This window comes from Chrysochloris asiatica, unplaced genomic scaffold (genome assembly GCF_000296735.1).
Source record: "Chrysochloris asiatica unplaced genomic scaffold, ChrAsi1.0 scaffold00042, whole genome shotgun sequence".
NCBI lineage: Eukaryota > Metazoa > Chordata > Mammalia > Afrosoricida > Chrysochloridae > Chrysochloris > Chrysochloris asiatica.
Genome location: NW_006408560.1, coordinates 3,298,047 through 3,317,434, shown reverse-complemented (window position 1 = coordinate 3,317,434; position 19,388 = coordinate 3,298,047). Strand labels below are relative to the sequence as shown.

The 19,388-nt window shown below is 44.7% G+C and overlaps 1 protein-coding gene across 1 annotated transcript in view; it reads left to right on the top strand.

Annotated features, from left to right (window-relative positions):
* Nucleotides 1-19,388, top strand: part of LOC102822169 (myomegalin-like) — a 94,642-nt gene that overhangs the window by 61,264 nt on the left and 13,990 nt on the right. The window contains exons 23-33 of the mRNA XM_006861686.1: nucleotides 124-619; nucleotides 1,390-1,625; nucleotides 2,717-2,768; nucleotides 3,886-4,109; nucleotides 4,732-4,821; nucleotides 9,562-9,747; nucleotides 14,577-14,828; nucleotides 15,995-16,126; nucleotides 16,810-16,929; nucleotides 17,747-17,936; nucleotides 18,639-18,763. Of these exons, the coding sequence (XP_006861748.1) occupies nucleotides 124-619; nucleotides 1,390-1,625; nucleotides 2,717-2,768; nucleotides 3,886-4,109; nucleotides 4,732-4,821; nucleotides 9,562-9,747; nucleotides 14,577-14,828; nucleotides 15,995-16,126; nucleotides 16,810-16,929; nucleotides 17,747-17,936; nucleotides 18,639-18,763 (2,103 nt within the window). The remainder of the gene's footprint in view (nucleotides 1-123; nucleotides 620-1,389; nucleotides 1,626-2,716; nucleotides 2,769-3,885; nucleotides 4,110-4,731; nucleotides 4,822-9,561; nucleotides 9,748-14,576; nucleotides 14,829-15,994; nucleotides 16,127-16,809; nucleotides 16,930-17,746; nucleotides 17,937-18,638; nucleotides 18,764-19,388) is intronic.

Genomic DNA, 19,388 nt, shown 5'->3' with positions numbered 1-19,388 from the left:
ACAGGATTCCACTGTTGTTCTACTAATCATTGTCCTGGTGACTAAAGTGGCCTGCCCTCGAAGGGACTGGCCACAGCAGCACGTCCAGCATTTACTGAGGAAGATGTCCCTGTCTTTTCTCAGAGTGTGAAGAACATGCCAGCCTCAGAGAAGCAGCCCTGATAGATGGACTGACGAGGCCCTCCAGGAAGATGCCCCTGCAGAGGCAGCTAGGGAAGCAGGAAGAGTTTCAGGCATATGGAGAGTCAGAAGACGTCTCTGTCCTACAGAGGGACATTAAAGATCTGAAGGCCCAGCTGCAGAACTCCAACAAAGTCATTCAAAACCTCAAGAGCCGAGTACGGTCCCTCTCGGTTACAAGTGATTATTCATCTAGTTTGGAAAGACCCCGAAAGCTAAAGGCCGTTGGCACCCTCGAGGGGTCTTCACCTCATAGTGCCACTGACGACGATGAGGGGTGGCTGTCTGATGGCACTGGAGCTTTCTACCCCCCAGGACTTCAGGCCAAAAGGGATCTAGAGAGTCTCATCCAGAGAGTGTCACAACTGGAGGCCCAGCTTCCCAAAACTGGACTGGAAGACAAGCTGGCAGAGGAACTGAGATCAGCCGCATGGCCTGGGTAAGTGTTAAGAGGTCCAGACATTTGACAGTGAGCTGGCAGCTCCAGGAACAAGATCTGGCCACGAGGTGGCAGTGTTGCACAACAAGACGTTTACTGGGTAGTGGCGATGGTTGTGCAACATGGCGAGTGTGGTTGGTGTGACTGGACTGTACAGATAAAAATGGTTGAAATGTCAAATGTTTGTTGACTATTTATTGCTACAATAAGAATGACGTTTGTTAGTTCTGATGCATTGATGGTTTGCATGTGGGGATCAGTCCCCTGCAACGGTGACCCTACCAAGGTAAGAAGTCCAGGGAGCTACAAGGAGTAGGGGGTAGAGAGGCTCCTGGGAGAGAGGAGGAAAGTGGAGAGAGGGGGCTTATGTGTCTAGGTGTTGTCCTTCAAGCCTTATATTGGTGGTGGTGGTATCAGGTGCAGTTGAGTCTGTTCCAACTCATAGAGGCCCTGTGTAGGGTTTCTGAGGTGGGTTCGAACTGGTGGTTTTGAACTGCTAGCCTTGTACTGATCCTAGAGCGCCAGTAAAATATGTCACTGTCCTTAGCCACATAAAGCTTATGATTTGTTTTTCAACATGTGACTAGTACATTTAAAATTGTTTGATGCGGTCTTTTTTCTGAACAGAATTTCCTTTTTCTAGCTTATGTGTCAGTGGTCTGCCTGGAGAGCTCTTTGGAAATCTTCCAATATAAATCTCTACAGAAGCCCGTAGAACTTATCATTTACTCCTTTTCATTCTTAGTCTTTATTCACTTTTCCTTCATTAGGAAATATGATTCCCTGATTCAGGATCAAGCCCGAGAACTATCCTATCTGCGGCAGAAAATACGAGAAGGGAGAGGTATCTGCTACCTTCTCACACAGCACGTGAAAGATGCAATAAAATCTTTTGAGGATCTCCTAAGGAGTAATGACATTGACTACTACCTGGGGCAGAGCTTTCGAGAACAACTCGCCCAGGGAAGCCAATTGGCAGAGAGGCTCACCAGCAAACTGAGCACCAGTAAGTTGGCCATAGGTGTTTGGAATACTTTTTGTCACCTTTACAGTCCCAGGTCTAGTGACCACTACATGCCCACAAGCTGCTTTTTCACCCAGGGTCTTGTTTCTACTTCCTCTCCTGGGGGCCATTAAAGGTTCTGGGGTGGTTGTTGGGGAGCATCAAGGAGAAACACAGGGTTGGAGATGCCATGATTATGGCTGTTGAGAGTTCATCATTCGTGTGATGTGACCTTTGGAGAAGGAGGCAGCATCCATCCAGTGTTGATGGGAAGGAAAAGGGATAAGATGCAAGAAGTTTGTTATAGTGAAAAGGGCCCTGGGCTAAGAATTGCAAGACCCAAGCTATAGCCTGGATGCTGTCATTTGGGCAAGTGACTATCCTCATAGTATCTCTGCTTTGTCATTCATTATAAAAGTCCTTGGGTATTATTACATGGTATTGCATATGAATATACTTTGAATATGGATAAGCACCATGTTCTTGGCTTAGGTACTGGATGTAGAGTACCAAGGTCGGAATGCCGGTTATTACTGGAGATCTTTATTTAGAGGGACTTTTCTGAGAGCACCTGATAGAGTTCAGCAGGATTCGACTTGGGGGCTGAACATTCTATCTCCAGAGATGAGACAGGGCAGTTTGTCATCATCTCCTCAAAGGCAGGAGTAGATTCTAAGTGAAAGCTATGATAAGACACCCACCCAGTAAAGTACCTGGGAGCCAGTCTAGTATTAGGACTTGGGGGCTACAATGTTCCACAGTGCAGCTGCAGCTGGGTAAGGGCTTTCTGATCTTTGGGTCAAAGGATGTTTTAACCTTTTTGTCCTGATTCAAGGCAGAGAAAGTCAAGATGGTGATCACTTGGTCAGGGAAGGTCTACCTGGTGAGCTCTGAAAGGTCTAACTGGTGAGCCTGCCATTCCTCCTTTCTAAAGAAAGACACAACCTGAGACCTCGCAGAGCAATTCTCCTAGAGTATCCTGGATGCACACATAAAATAATCACTTTTCTTTGATGGCTAGGCCCCTGTGTTTGTTCTTTTTGATATAGAACCTGTTCAATTTCTTACTGTTTGTCTTTGAATTTGGTTTACAGAAGACCATAAAAGTGAGAAAGATCAAGCAGGATTTGAGCCGCTGGCCCTCAGGTAATTCATACTAGGATCTCTGAAAGAAATCAGGAACAAGGCTCATGAGGTCAAGGGGGGCTACAATTTCCCAATTCAGGGGCAGGGGAAGGAAAATTATGATTGAAATGAGTTCACTTCTTCATTCAACACCTTAATGTTGGTTTAACTGAACTCTTGATTCTCCATTGATATGAGTCTATTGATTTCCATTTGTACATTAATTCTCCAGATATAGCAGCTAAAAGCCAGTTTTACCTAAAAGTTAACTAACCAGATTTTAGGAGCTCTCAGCATCCTCAGAGGTCTCCTCCGTCCCCTGCTCACCCCACTTTCCATACATTTAAAGACCAAGGTGAGCTTTGAGTACAGTTGACCTGCCCAAAATTGGATTGCAAGCTAGTTTAACAGCCACCCCATTTCCTTGGGGGTGAAAAGAGAGAGAGTCACAGTATCTAGTGAAAGAGGCTTGGAGGTTAAAGATCTCTGAGAGGCTACCTTTGCCTCAAGAGCCAGTTTTCCCTGACTCTGCATATTGTTGTTAAATGCCATTGAGTCAATTCCAACTTACAGTGACCCCATATAGGGTTTTTGAAGAGCTCTGGTAGTATAGTGGTTACGAATTGGGCTGCTAACCTCAAGGTCAGCAGTTCGAAACTACCAGCTGTTCCATGGGAGAAAGATGAGGCTTTCTGCTTCTGTAAAGATTTATAGCCTTGGAAACCCTGTACAACATCGCTATGAGTCGGAACCGACCCCACGGCACATAACAACAACAACATAGGGTTTTTGAGGAGCAGCTGTTCCAACTTATAGTGACCCTGTATAAGTTTTTTGAGCAGCAGCTGGTGATTTGAACTGCCAACCTTGTGGTTCACAGTCCAGTGCTGATCCTACAGCGCCACACCAGGAGTCCGACTCACTGCATATAAATGGTCAATAAAATATAGTCTCAGAAAGGTTCATTGCAGCCTGTAAGCTTGAGCCTTTCTGTGTCCTGAGTGTGCTAAGACCATGTTAAACTTCACAAACTATCTGTTGTCATCTGGCTTATGTAACTTCCTGCATGGGCCTTGGTCAGGACGAGCTGGTCTAGGTGACTTTGGATCTCATCTGTTGTCCTCCCTCACTCCATCAGGCTCAGCAGGGAGCTGCAGGAGAAGGAGAAAGTGATTGAAGTCTTGCAGGCCAAACTGGATGCCAGATCCCTAACCCCCTCCAGCAGCCGGGCCTTGTCTGAATCCCCTCGCTCTCCCAGCAGCACCTCCTTCCTATCTGATGAGCTGGACGCCTGCTCAGACATGGACACAGGTAGCGAGTACACACGCTACGAAGAGAAGAAAGCTTCGCCCAGTCACTCAGGTAGCTGGACTTCCTGAGTGACACTGTCTGTTCCTAGGCTAAGAGGAGACCTCTGTAAGCAGGCCTTGTGGCCCATCTTAGTGTGTGTCATGTTGAACATGGCTCTGGAACCAAGTGCCAAGTACAGGTCCCAGAAGGTCGGGAACCTTTGTTCTTTTCTCGACTCTAGTAGTCACCGCTGCCACCCTCCATTGGCACATGCTGCTGGACTGCAGGCAAGACATAGTGTGGAGAGTGAAGCGTTCACGGCAGACTCTAATTCACCCTGCCTCATGTGCACAGTGTCTGTCTGCTAGACCCTCCTTTAAGATGAGACCTCTGTGCAATGATCTTGTTAATTGCCATTCATTAACTATGTCCCCTAAGCATCTGTGTGTGTCCACAGATGCTGCTGGTTTTGTCTGATATTTCTGGAGGTGCCATTTTTATGGTTCAGGGCTCTGAGCCCCACTATCACCCCTAAGGTAGCTTGTCTCCCCAGGAGGAGCTAGCTATCTGTGAGCAAGGAAATGAACCCCGATTCCTGTTCTCAAGGAAGACCAAACCTTTTCTTTCATTCATGGGTTTATAGATTCCATCCATCATTCGAGTCATTCTGCTGTCTTGTCTTCTAAACCATCATCAACCAGTGCGTCTCAGGGGGCTAAGGTCGAATCCAGCAGCTTGCCAACTCCCCAGAACCCCCCCAAGGAGACCAGCCAGGCCCATTCAGGTATGCAACTGCCCAGGGGTAAAGGCTCCATCTCCTTTCCCGCCAATGACTGATTTCTCTGAGGGACAACTGTTTGAATGCCAGGGGCCTGTATGCATCAAATCTTAGATAAAATCAAGAGGCTATTACAATTTCTTAAATGTGTCTGATTAAAAATTATATATTTTAGAAAATAAGTAATTCATTGTTAGGCTTTTCTCCGCTTACCAATTTTGGCCAGTGTTGGGTCAATTGTTTTATTTTATTTTTATTATTTTGTTTGCAGTCTTTTGGCTAATCATTTAAAAAAAAAAAAACACCTTGTTTGTTGCGAATTGAGTGAAGGGAGGTTTATAGACAAGATCATCAGCTTTACATTCAACACATCATACACTTTGCTTTATCTCAATGATTACAATCCCCTCCATGCAGCAACAGTTATCCCACTTCCTCCCTGTGCTTCCTATATCCATTCCATCTACCTTCCCATCCCTTACACTTTGTCCTTAGACAAATGTTGCCCTTTGATTTGGAAACATTGACCATTCCATGGCAAGCATACCTTACTAGTGTTGTTGTCCCCCTGTATACCTACCTACTACTTGGCTGGAAACTGGGCCACTATGGTGCATTCCTTTTCAGACCTGAGTGGTTGAGGGTCATTGTCTCAGGTTCCTTGTCTCTTTCTGACTAGTAAGGCCAATCTGTTATTTCTTTATTTTCTTTTTTAATAATTTAAAGTTTTGTTCCACATTTTCTCCCAGTCTATCTGGGACCTTCTAATGTGATCCCTTTCAGAGTCGTTAGTAGTGGCAGCCGGGCACTGTCTAGTTCTTCTGGTTTCAGAGGTGTGGAGACAGATGGACTAATTGATTCCAACCATCTCCAATACTCATCACTCTTCTTTCTTCTACACCTGCAGAGACCAATAGCTGCACCTAAGATGATCAGTTATGATCCCAGATGCTACTCATCAAAGTAGGATGTAGAACACTGTCTTTGTGGACTATGTTATGCCATTTGACATTGGTATCCCCTGCTATGGTCCTGAGTCCCCAGGTCCAGCAACTCATTTTGGTTCATCTTTTTTTTCTTAAGTTTTTATTGTGAATTATATGGGTCCACATGGGAGAACATCAGCTTTACATTCATCCTGTCATATTTCATTTCATTGCAATGATTACAATCCCCTCCATGCATCATCAAACAACCAAAGGGTACACTACATAGGCCCGCCCTCTGGTCGTCAGCACACAGCCCCTCTCCCTCCCTGAGTCCAGTGTTCCCAGCTGTTCCATCTGTTCATGTCATCATCTGTCTCCATTTCTGGCGTCACTGCTTCTCTGGGTAGAGTCCCGCTCTCCATTCTTCTCACTTGATGGTCCTAGGGACCTCCGCTTCTGGACTGCAAAATCAATCACTCCCCTCCTTTTGTCAAAAAACATCTACCTCTATATTTCCTACTCTCGCAGTCAGTCCTGATGGCAATTATTCACTATTGTACCACAAGAGTCTTATCTCCATTTCCTTTCATCAGCCCTGTCCCAACAGATTGGAAACCATTCAGTGGAGATTCTACGTTCCCCCGCCCCATCTGGATCTAGGCTCCCTCTTGAAAGCTTGTAAGCCAGTCACTTCTTGCCTTAATAGCCCCCATACCAAATTTTGGATAGCCAATGTCTAAGTTGCCCATCTCTGTCAACCCTGTGTACCTAGGGGGTAGGAGTGATCCTCACTGTAAAGATTTGTTCCCTTTTTTGAGCTACTACATCGATAAGTATAGGTAAAGTTCATCAAATTGTAGGGAGTTACTCTTTTTTTTTCTCTTCTTTCTTCTTCTAGTCGAGTTCTGATCTTGGCTAATCATTTTTATTCCTTTCTCTCATTTCACTCTGGGAAGAAAAGAGGCAAAATAGTCCTCTTAGAATGACAGCAGTCAAGAAGCAAAAAGAATCCCCTCCTGCAGATCACCTGTTTGTTACACCTACACCTGTGTTATCCCGTTTCCTCTGCACAGTGACCTCCTAAAGTAGGTGGTAGTACTTAGAACAGCAAAGGCTAAAGCTCAGCATTTTATAACCCATGATGACCAGCTCGTGGGTACTACTTGAATTTACCCAAGCTGGGTGGATTAGAAAGTTCAAGTTCTGCCTGCTGCCCTCTGTACCCAGAACTGCAGAAATTCAGCAGGGATGGGCTCACCCCTCCTGAGCCCTTTGGCTAAGTAGTCTTTCTATTTCAGTTGTGTTTTAATCTCATTCTCTCCTGCTGCCACTTAAAGCCTATATAAAATCCTAATGTTTCCCAGCAAAACGGGATTCTTTATACACAGTTCTATCAGCCATGGATTTATGAATGGATGAATAGCCCCTGATATGTTCATGAGGTGTGTCTGGGACCAAGAGAGGCCACATGTCATGGACTTTGCCTGGAGGTCGCACCTCACTTCACCTTCTCACTTCTGCACAGCTGTCTGCTTACCTTCAGTGTGGCTGGTCTTCTACATACAATGAAGTGTGCTGGGGATAGAGGTGCTCCCAGAAAGCACAGCGCTTTCCCTATGCCACCCCCATGCCTCCTGAGCACAAGTCAGCTAAAGCCTTAGGAACAGAAATGTCCTCTCTCTTCCCAAGTCAGGGCTCAAGAGATTCTGGACCAGAGTGGGTAAAAGTTGAACCAGAAAATAAGTGGGAGCAAGTTGTTTGTCCAGAGCTGTAGGGATCTGCATGAATGATTTGAGGTCAGACAGAGCAGATGTTTGTTGTTGTTAGGTACCATCCAGTTAATTTGGATTTATAGCCACTGCATATGATCAAGTAGAACTTTCTAATGGGTTTTCAAGGCTGTAATCTTTATAGGAGCAGATTACCAGGATATTTCTCTTGGAGAACTGCTGGGTGGGTCCAAACAGCCAACCTGTTGATTAGCAGATGAGCATCTAACTCTTGTACCAACCATCAGGGCTCCTTTGAGCAGAAGGTCAAGGGTTTTTAAATCAGAATGCTTCTGTTAAGGATGCCTGGGCCCTATTGCTTGGTAATTTGGTGCCTTTGTTCTAATCCAGTGTCAGCATCCTAGGGCAAGAGACTTGTTTTAGAATGTAGCCATTGTCCTTCATTAGTAGGCATTCTTCATAGATCAGTCTTGGTTTCTACTCCCCACACTGGCTACCTGTCCCTATCACTATGTTCAGGAATTTGCAGGCAGACTCAAACATGGAAACTTCCCAGAGTCCTTAAAGACTTTTCTATAGGTGATCTGCATATTGTTTGCCTGTGAAAAATGCAAATATCCAAGTCTTATTCCCAGAGTTTATGATTCAGTAGCCCCTGGGTAGCGCACATGATTGATCAAGGGACTACTAACTGAAAAGTTGAGGTTCAAACCCATCCAGAGGCACCTTGGAAGTAAAGCTTGATGATCTGCTTCCTAAAGATCATAGCCTTGGAAACCCTATGGAGTGCAGTTCTAGTCTGCACACTTGGGACAGCCTTGCATTGTAATCAACTCCATGGCAGCTAACACCAACGAAAGTTTGGAATTAGAGCCTGAAGAACCTGCATATATTAAGAATTTTTCCTAAGTGTTTCTAATACCTGAGAAGTTTGCAAATCATTGAACCTAAGCCACTCAGCCAAGGCACTTCTTTCTTTCTTTACTATATTTTGTGATAATACTTCTCTGCATTATGTTCTAGTGGTTTCACTAATTTGGATATCTATGAAAATATTTTAGAATATATTCCTTGAGAAAGTGCAAGGTCTCTTATATTATGTTAAACATCAAATAATGCAATATCTTAGAGCTCAGGGGGCATTTCAAAATGAAGTATTGATCATCCAACTTAATTAGAACCTCAAAGGTTTCTATTATAGGCATAGAAAGTTCATAGCCTAGTAATGTCATTATAAGTATTATGATGTCTTAGCCCTTTCCCTGCAAAGTGATTAAGAACTGTAGAATGACTTCTATTCTATTGTCTTTGACCTTGACTCAGATCGGTGGGCAGTATACTGAAAAGAATAAAAACATATACATTTCATTTACTGTTTCCTTAAGAAATATATGAGGGGGCTTCAAAAAGTTGATGGAAAATGGCATTGAAAGATAATGAAAATTTCCACCAACTTTTGGAAACCCCCTCATATGTGAGAGTATATGAAGGCCTTTCTTTTTTCATTTGGTGAATAAACACACTGATTTGAGATTTTGAAGTTTGTTTCTGTCAGACTCCTGAACTGCAAATTTCTGCAAATTTCCCCCACAGTCCTACCCTCCTCAGAGTGGTCTCTGATACATTCAAAGAGGGGTCCTAGGTGTTGGGAAGGTCTTGTCACAGGAGCAAGGACTGGCAGGTGTTGGGAACAGCAGCTCAGGGAGCTGGAGAACATTCAAGCACACCATTCTACCCCAGTCATGCCTGGGATTGCTGGGGAGGGGCACTAGGGTACACTCTGGTGGCTGCGCTTGTTACAGATAGGCCACCTCACCCTCTATAGCCATTCGCTTTCATGATGCAGATAGAATATGTGTGCAGGATGATCCTGGTCAGAGAAAATACAGGGGAGGCATTCAGACCAGCCCCTTGTCTAGGAGGGGTCAACCTTATCCATCTCAGCCAACACCACACTGAATGATAGTCCCTCCCCAAGAAGACATCTGGTCAGGAAATAGTTTCACTTTCTTAATCTTTTATCTATTCTTGCTTCTCACTTTCTCTCTAATGACGTGTCTCCTTTCTCCCCATGTTTCTGTTTCTAGGCTTTCATTTTAACTCCATGCCCAAGCTGGTTAGCTTCCCCCAGCCTCCATTGCCCTCAGCTCCACCCAGCTTCCTGCCCTTCAGCTCCCCTGGCCCTCCCCTCCTTGGCGGCTCGGAGACACCGGGGTTCTCCTTGGCCGAGGCGCAACAAGAGCTGCAGATGCTGCAGAAGCAATTGGGAGAAAGTGAGCACCCCGTGCTGCATTTGTGTGTTTGCGGCTGCCACCCCTACACTGGGTTGCTCTGCATGGCTTTGGCTTGTTGGCAGAGTTTAAACAAATAACAACTAAGGGGTACATGTGATACATGGAAGATTGAGGGAAAGCTCTGCTTGTTATTTGGGAAATGACTTTACTTATTGTTTTTCTAGTGTGTGTCTAACCAGTTAATGAGTATACATGTTCACGTGGCACTCATGCACTGTTGAGAGTGTTGGGAACCGCATGAGTTCTGCAGCCCTGACCAACTCATAAAATGTTTATTGGTAGGGCCCAAAGGATGCTTTATGTCTTGAATATGCAGGATAGGGTTGCTCTGAGTTAGAAGGGACTCAACAACAATCCTCAATAACTTGCAAGATGAAAGGACCATGGGAAAGTTGAGCACACTCAGTGGGATCTTTTGTATGGCAATTGCATACTCCTGCTGTGGGACACTTTTAATAAGTTCAGATCCTGCATCCTCAGGTCAGGGGCAAAAGGGCTGGTAGTGGAGGAGTTCAGAAGAAGAGGTAACAAAGTCTGTTTTTCTATGGCCCAATGATCACCCCTGCTTTGGACAAGTGGTACCAGGCAGCTAGAACCAGAAGCAGAGGTTGAATGATATCTGCTTGTGAATTCTGTCTGGTGACTCCTGAAGATAATCGTCTATTGTCATAGAAGCCCTAGACTGTGTAAGGTCATCTTGCAGCAAAGAATTTGAAGTACAGATGGGTTGGTTTCCTCATCATCCTTTTTTTATTTTTTGTATGTATGGGATTATTTAAACAAGGTAAAATCAAAGGGTATTGCTAGAAAATCATTTGTTGTTGCTATTAAGTGCTGTCAAGTAGATTCAGACTCACTGCAACCCTGTAAAGAGTTTCCAAGGAGTGGCTGGTGGATTCATGCCTACCTTGAGGTCCAGTGTTTATCCTATAGCGCCACACCAGAACTCCACAAAGTCATAGAAAACTGTATTATACAAAGATCTCAACATGTGAAGCTATTGTTTCTCTACACATCCTTCATCTAGGTCTACAAACTTCTGAAGGCAGTGTTTCCATTTGCCTAACCCTTCCCAGAAGAACTCTGCACTCTTCAATTTATATCACATCAACATGGCAGTTTTGGCATCTTTGAGAGACTAAAAAAATCATGTTCCTTTTAAATGTTCTTTAAGTTTTTGGAACAAATAAACGTCTAAAGGAGCAAGATCAGGGATGTAAGGAGGATGGAGTAAAGTCTTCCAATTAAATTCATATAGAACTACCCTTGCTACCTTTGAAGAATGAGCACCTACATTGTCGTGATGGAAAAAAATTCTTCGGTGCACTTTCTTGGCCTTTTTCTCACCAATGTAAGTTTTCAATTTTCTTAAAACTTCTTCTTAATAAGCACCCATGATTGTCCTGTATCCTTTGAGAAAATCTATTAAAAAATAGTCACCGTAACTTTCTGAGCTGACCTCTCTGCCTAGACCTTAACTGACCCAGCAGATCCCACTGGAAGCTGCTGTTTTGACTAGACCGTTTTGAAGGCACCCTAATGAAACTAAGACAAGTGTGTTACTGAGAGAACTTGTCTGTAGTCATCCACTGATCACAAAAACATGTTTAAACATGTTTTGTGTGGAATAAGCCCATCCCTGTATGAACTGGAACCCTAGTAACAATACTTTCTGATGCACCCTTGTAAATTAAAAAAATAATAGTAAGAAGAAAAACACATTTTGATAATTTTGCTCTCTCGTAGTACTTTTGAAACACACACACACACACAAAACCTAGAGAAGTTTTAAATGACCTCAGAACTACATGTATGTCTGTAAAGAAGCTTGGGTGAGTGCTAGCCAGGGTCACCATGCTAAGGGTGTCCAGTGACCTAAAATCACAGCTGAAAGTTTCAATCCAAGTGTCATCTAGACCAGCTTAACTTCTTTTATCAACCCTGAGGATAGATACTCTTTCTACTCTTCCCAATTTGATTTCCAGAACCCAGTTAGACCAAGACCATTTATTAGTAGAATTCATACTTTTCTGTAGGCAGCTCTACTTTACTAACCCTACACAAGTTCAACAACAGAGAGTTTACCAAGCAACACTAACTTCATCCTCAGAAAACTCCTGTTTGATAGGTAGAGCTAATCCAGGGAATTAAGACTCCAGGAAGTGAAGTTACTTGATCAAATTCACTAGTAAGTGGGAGACATGGATTTTCTGCTCCCAGTTCAATGTGCTTTTCTGCCCAGAATGGTTTTGTTCCCTTCCTGCTCACAGTGTGGAACTGAACACAGCTGAATGAATTCTGAAGGCCCCTCGCAACTGTTCTGTACTAGAATCTCTTCTCTTTAGGGATTGGTGGAAGGTGCCCTCTCAGCGACCTAGAACTTGTACCTTAGCATTTCTGACACCAACCACTATGGTAACAAATGTGTCCCATGCCAAAATGGCAAGCGTATTCTCTGGTTTCCTTTTTTCCTTATTTTCCCACATTTTGTCAATTTGTTTCTATCTAAAGGTGGAATCCTGGTGTGGCTCTGTGGGGTTAATGCACAGGATTGCAAAGTAATTTGAATCGCGAGGTTGATGGTTCAAGCTCAGCAAACAGCCACTCCTTGGAAACTCTATACAGGGTCTCTATTGGTCAGAACTGACTCAAGGGCCCTTAACAACAACAAAAGAGAAGGACAAGGAGTCCTGATAGCATAGAGGGTTGTGTGTTGCTAACTGCAGGACCATCAGTTCCAACCCACCAGTGGCTCCATAGGAGAAAGATGAGACTTTCTGTTCCTGTAGAGATTTACAGCCTAGGAAACCTTATTTGTTGTTGTGTGCTGTCGAGTTGGTTCCAAATCATAGTGACTCATAGCAACAAGGAGTGGCTGGTGGGTTTGAACTGCCAACTTTATGGTTAGCATTCCTACAGCACCACACCAGGACTCCCAGAAACCCTATACAGGGTTTCTATGAGTCAGAACCAACTCAATGGCACACCACTAACACCACCACCAAAGAGAAGAATGAAATCTTGGTGTGGTGCTATAGGATAAGCACTGGGCTATTAACTGCAAGGTTGGTAGTTCAAACCCACCAGCCACTCCTTGGAAACCCTATACAGGATTGCTAGGAGTTGGAACTGACTCAACAACACAACAAAAGAAAGGGAAGGATGAAGGAGAGCACTGTGAATGAAAAAGTGCCTGTTGATATATGTGGAATCAGAGTCACATCTAGTCTGAGCCATTGAGCAGAGCTTGGAGAGAAATCTTCTAGCCCTTTATTTTCCCACCTGAAGGCATGGTCCTGTAAGAAGGACCACTGCTTACCAGCATTCCTTGTTTGCTTTGAACCAAGCTTCTGTATAAGTAGTGGCATGGCAGCTGCTCAGGTCACTGTGGGCCTAATACCTCCATATGCTAGAGGCTGGCCCGTGTGCTGTCTTTGCATGGTTTAGGGCATGTGCTCTGTATCGTGTGGCGCGGGGTGATGGAAACATGAGAATACTCATCATTGTTACTGAGAGACTTGTTAAAAAGTAAGTTGTCTAACACCATTGACTTCTTTTGCCTTGTATTGGGGTGGAGTTGAATGAGATGCTGACAGACGTGTGAAATCACGTTTTTATTGAATTCCTATTAAAATGTAGAGACTTAAAATTTCATCGTTCTCTTTGACACGCAGTAATGCTAATAAACATGCAGTATTTTGCAACTTAGTGAAGACCAGACCTATGACAAGGCTTCCCAAATTTTTCTGCTTATTCGAATCACATAAGATGATTTTTGAAACATTCAGTGCCAAATTGCACCGCATATAAATTAAAACAAAATCTTTGGGAATCCAGGCATCAATTAAATTTTTTTTCTTTTAAATTTTTCCAAGTGATTCCAGTTTACTACCAACTTGTAAACAAGGATAAAAATGTCAGGTGCCAGTTGCTTTAATTCCTTTGAGGAATTTGACTTAGTTAGCATGACCTTACTCCTGCCTCCTTAAGCGGGGTTACTTGCCTACTGTGCTGCCTGCCATGGTGACAATCCCTGGAAGAAAACTGTCTTCTGAATGTCTCCTAAACCATGGCTTTACCCACCTCCATTTCTTGTCCTCTAAGCTGTTCTTCTTTATGCATAGAAACAGAGCTTATGTGGTTCAAGGGAAAGGCCCATGATTTTGCAGGATCTTTGAGCTACAAGTCACCAAAGAAGTCTTCTGACTGTACTTCCTCCATTTAAGATGCTCAATGAGTCTTTGGACAAGAGTGATACAATTTTACATTATTCCACAGTCTGGAATAATGGAGGATGTCATATCCAGCTAGATTCCATGCCCGTTTCTTCTTCTGACAACCTAACAGAAGAAATGAAAAGATTGGCTGCTTAGCTTCCCGGGGAAGGCCAGTACATGTAGGAAAATAGGTTTTCCTGTCGACAGTATGTTCAATATGATATCCTATTATACTGTTGACCTCTGACTTGGAGAATGAGTTCTATTTCTGGAAGTTTCCTTTACTTTATCATGAAGACTTATAGTAGAAGCCAAGGGTGGGATCAGTGGGCACTTTCTTGGTGTATATTGGTGACTTTCAGGAACTTTATCCATCTTCTACCTCTTGTTTCATGTTGTGAAATTCATGGGATGAAAGACACAGGCTCCAGGTTATGAATCTCCATATACTTGGTATTCTTCAGTGGAGTGGGATTGGGAACATTCCATATGGTTCCCTTCAGTTTCTGTTCTGACCAATCACACACTCTCTTGCTGACCCTTCCCTCTGACCACCCTGTTAGTCTCTCATTTATGTTTCTTTCGGTCCAGGTGTCAGCACTGGCCCTCCTGCATCCTTAGCTACGTTGCCAAGTAGCCATTTGGAAGCCAACTCTTCCCACCACCTGAACCTTGCCCAAACCCACTCTCCTCCAAGAAGTACCAGCGATCTGGGCCAAATCCTGGAACCTGGCTACCTGGGCAACAGTGGCCCGTGGGACATGATGAGGCCTCAGAAAGGAAGTGTCTCTGGGGACTTATCCTCAGGCTCCTCTGTGTACCAGCTTAACTCCAAACCCACAGGTAAAGTACCAAGTGCAGAGGGTCAGCCTATGAAAGGAAGTCTGTTTCTGAGTCTGCTGCCTGCCTGACTGGCTCGGAGTCGGTAGAAAGTGGAGGGTCTGCACCAGTGCTGGGTCAATTCAATGTGCATCCCTTTGTCCTCCCTGTCCAGGTCCTCCCTCAGTACTCTGCAGGGGCCTGGGAAAGCCAGGGATCCACCTTTTGTTCTTTGACATCCATGTCCTTCATCCTTCCTTCCTCAGACCCCCTCTTAGCCCAGTCTTAGACTCAAAGACTGCCAGACACTAACATTCACTAAGACATTCTTCTATCAGACAGGAGTTGTTAGAGAAAGAGAGGTCATTTCCACAAAACAGTTCCCCTCTTCACATGTATGAGAGGGCTTCAAGAGGTTATGAGAAAATGGAATAAAAAGATAATGGCATTTTTCCATGAATTATTTTGAAGTTCCCTGATGTATCATGTGTACAAAATGCAGTTAAAACAGAATTGACTCAGTGGAACTTAACAACAACAAAATCTTTTACATTGCCTCTTTTATCAGAGAGTCGAAGGGAGTGCTCTAATCGCTGCTAAAGAATGTGCTGTCAGAAGTCAGTAAGAAAGGCATTAGGGTGGAAAGTGAGACCTTCCTTAGCACCTCAAAGTCATACCCAGGAGACAGCCACACCTTTCCAGGTCCTTTTGTTGTTGTTGTTATGTGCCATGGAGTCCGTTCCGACTCATAGTGACCCTGTACAGGGTTTCCGAGGCTGTAAATCTTTACGGGAACAGAAAGCCTCATCTTTCTCCCACGGAACAGCTGGTAGTTTCGAACTACTGACCTTGCGGTTTGCAGCCCAATTCATAGCCACCACACTACCAGAGCTCCAGGCCCTTTTAGGAGCTTGAAATCATTTTTTTAACCCATGTGGAACTCCCTTAAACTTACCAGACCCCATGAGTTTGTTTAGCTTTGGGCCTTTCTGTGTTTAAAGTCCACTTACTCATTATATGAAGTCTCCTGTCTTCCCTGGGTCCCCATGAGAGGATTAACTTGGCAGAAGTATGGTGATGTTTAGGGAACTTGTTGCAGGGCTGCTAGGGAAGCCCTGCCCCTAACTTCCACTAGTAACCACAATTCTGCATCTCCCATTTGTCTCCCTGCCCTCGTGGGATGTCTGCAGGGGCCGACCTGCTAGAGGAGCATCTGGGTGAGATCCGGAACCTGCGCCAGCGGCTGGAAGAGTCCATCTGCATCAATGACCGCCTGCGGGAACAGCTGGAGCACAGACTCAGCTCCACTGCCCGAGGAAGTGGTAGGAGAAACCCCAGTCTTCCTATATTTGGGATCACATTTAGGAAGCTTCTCAATGGAACACATCCAGGCAGGGATTTGCTGTTTTTAAAGCTATTTGATCTGCTTTATTTCACTTGTTCCTTACAAAGAGTCCAGCACAGGAGATGGGGCAGGTACTACTATCCCCACTTGATGGCTGTAGCTGAGCTCAGATAGTGACTTTCTGCATTACAGAGCTAGGTCTGGTCCCAGAATTGTCTGACCTCTCATCTCATCCTCTAAGTGCTGATATATGGCCTACTGGCTCCTCTGTGCCCTTGTGTGATTGACAAGTGGAGGAGGCTAGGTCTTCAAGGCTCCCCACCCTGGCCACTTCATGGAGATGGCCTTTCTCCTTACACTCTTCTCGTGAGTGTGTGTCACTTGGAGGCCATACTATGCACATACCCTTGTCCTGCCCACACCAGCAGCTATTTAAAGGGAACGAACAGCAGCAGTTATTGAAAGGGAATGAGCCTTCTGCACTATTGCAGACCTGGTGGGTAATAATGCAGGACAAATACACCAAGAAGAGACACATGAAAACCAAGTGTGTGTCCCATCATTCGACAGGCCCAGGGCTTCTGCAGATACAGAATGTGAAATTCTTAAAAATATCTCTCACCCAAATTCACAACTTGCCTAATGCTTTTTCTGGAACAGGATCCTCCACTAACTTCTGCGGTCAGAGCCTAGACTCCATACCTCAGCTCTACAATGAGAACAGGGCCCTCAGGGAAGAAAACCGAAAACTTCAGGCTCAGCTGAGCCACATTTCTAGAGGTAGGTGGCCCAAACCCACAGACTGTGGCTACTACTTGATCCCTATTTCCCCTGTCAACCCTAATCACCAATGGGAGAAGCATAGAGAAGAAGGCAGAGGTGATAGAGCAGCCCAAATACCCAGTTATTCTCAGTCTAGTAAGGGCTACTTCCCAGGAGCTCCCAACTATGAGACCCTCAGAGTCCCTGTCAATAATCCTTGAGAAATCATGACGATCAGAGAGATGACAAAAGCCCAGAAAAGACCCAATGTACCAACTTTCTCAATGATGAAAATAATGTCTTCTACAAATTGTAGACAAGGAATCTTCGGTGTTGATCTTTGGTAAAATTCAAGAGTGGATTATCAAACAGCTGGCAGGTGAACACTAGAAACCAGAATGTTTTCTCTAAGAAAAAGTTTGTTGTTATTGTTGTTTAGTGCCATCGAGTCAATTCTGACTCACAGCAATGTTGTCTAGGGTTTCCAAGGAGCAATTGATTTGAACCACCAACCTTGTGGTTAACCTTTAGGTCCAGTACTTTATCCCATAGTGTCACACGAAGACTCAGTGTATTTTAAGATCACATTGCCAGTAAATATACTAGAAGAACAAGTCAGATCATCTTACATCAGAGGATCACGGACCTTACAAAGCAGAGGTACATCATTCTCCAGGACATGTGGATGTAGCAAGCTGACACTCTCTTTGTCCACCAGCATAGGACCTTCCTTCCCTTTGCCTTCCTTCTGCTTGACAGGATAGATGTGCTTGGGATCATCTTCCTGCTGACCCTTGACCCCACAATATAAATGCTTCTTTGTTCTGCTCACCAGAGCACTCCCAGGAAACCGAATGTCTGAGGGAGGCGCTACTGTCTTTGCGTGCCCGGCTTCAAGAGCTGGAAATGGAGTTGGAGCACCAGAAGGTGGACCGACAGCAGCTTTCGGAGGACTTGAAGGAAAAGCAGCAGGAGGTCTTGCATTTCCGGGAGGAACGGCTATCCCTCCAGGAGAAAGACTCCAGGTAGGAGCGGGCTCACTGATAAGAAGGTGGCCCCTTTGTCAGATTTAGAAGGACCTGGTGTGGCGCTGTGGGATGAAGCACTGGATTGCAAGGTCAGTTTGAACCACAAGGTTGGTGGTTCAAACTCACCAGCCGCTTGTTGGGAACCCTATTCAGGGTCGCTATGAGTCCGAGCTGACTTGCTGGCACTTAGCAACAACATTGACAAGCTAGCCAATGGCCTCTTTGGAAGCCTCATTTCCCCTTCTTCCTCTTCTTTATTCATGGATGTCTTTAAGTTTCTGGGTGGCACAAATGGTTTGCACTCAACTGTTGTGGCACTGTAGGATAAACACTGGACTACTGGAGTCCTGGTGTGGCGCTGCAATTCGAACCACAAGATCAGCGGTTCAAACTCACCAGTCACTCTTTGGAAACCCTATACAGGGTCTCTGTGAGTCAGAACCGAATTGGTGACACTTAACAACAACATAGACACTAACATAAAGGTTGACAAGTTATATTTTCACCAGGGCAATTCTGCCCTGAGCCTTTGAGCAAGCTACTTTACCTCTCTGACCCTTTATTTCCACATCTGTAAAAGAAAAGGGATGAACTTCTTTACCTCTGAGTTGACATCTAGGGCAAAGGTTGACTGGCAGCTTCATGCCTGGTGTGACCAGACCATGCCCACAGCTCTGTGACCCCTTGTCTTTCCTACAGACTGCAGCACAAGCTGACCCTCCTGCAGCAAGAGTGTGAAGAGAAACAGCAGCTTTTCCAGTCCCTCCAGTCTGAGCTACAGATCTATGAGGCTCTTTATGGCAATGCTAAGAAGGGGCTGAAAGGTATGTGGTCCTCTCCTTCTCTCTCCTTTATTTCTCTCCCCGCAAACTTTCTACCTTAGAATCCAGTGAAACCTTTCCTTCAAGGGTTGTGGAGATCTTGCAAAGATATAGGTTCCAAATTTTCTGAAATACGACTAGATATAGAGACTGCGTAAGGCTGAGAGAGTAAGTCATTTATGTCCCAAGGCATGGAAGCCTTGGTGAGTGTTGAGTTGAGAGGAAACCAGCCTGACCCTAGGAACTTTGTATTGCGGAGTTGTGTGAGGTCACATTAGATGAAGGGAGACTTCTTGGTTACAAGGGTATGATAAAAGTTTACATTTTATGTAGCTGTTGTTGTTAAGTGCTGTCAAGTCGGTTCTGACCCATAGTGACCCTGTATAGGGATTGCAAGGAGCAGCTGGTGAGTTTGAAACGTCAACCTTGGAATTTAAATGGCTTTGCAGTCTAGCGCATTAAGCCACACCAGGACTCCATTTTATGTAATGTTGTTGTTGTTGTCAGGTGCCATCGAGTTGGAACCGACCCATAGCGACCCCATGCACAGCAGAACGAAACAATGTCCAATCCTGGGCCAACCTCACTACCGCTGCCACACTTGAGTCCATCAATGATGCCACCTGGC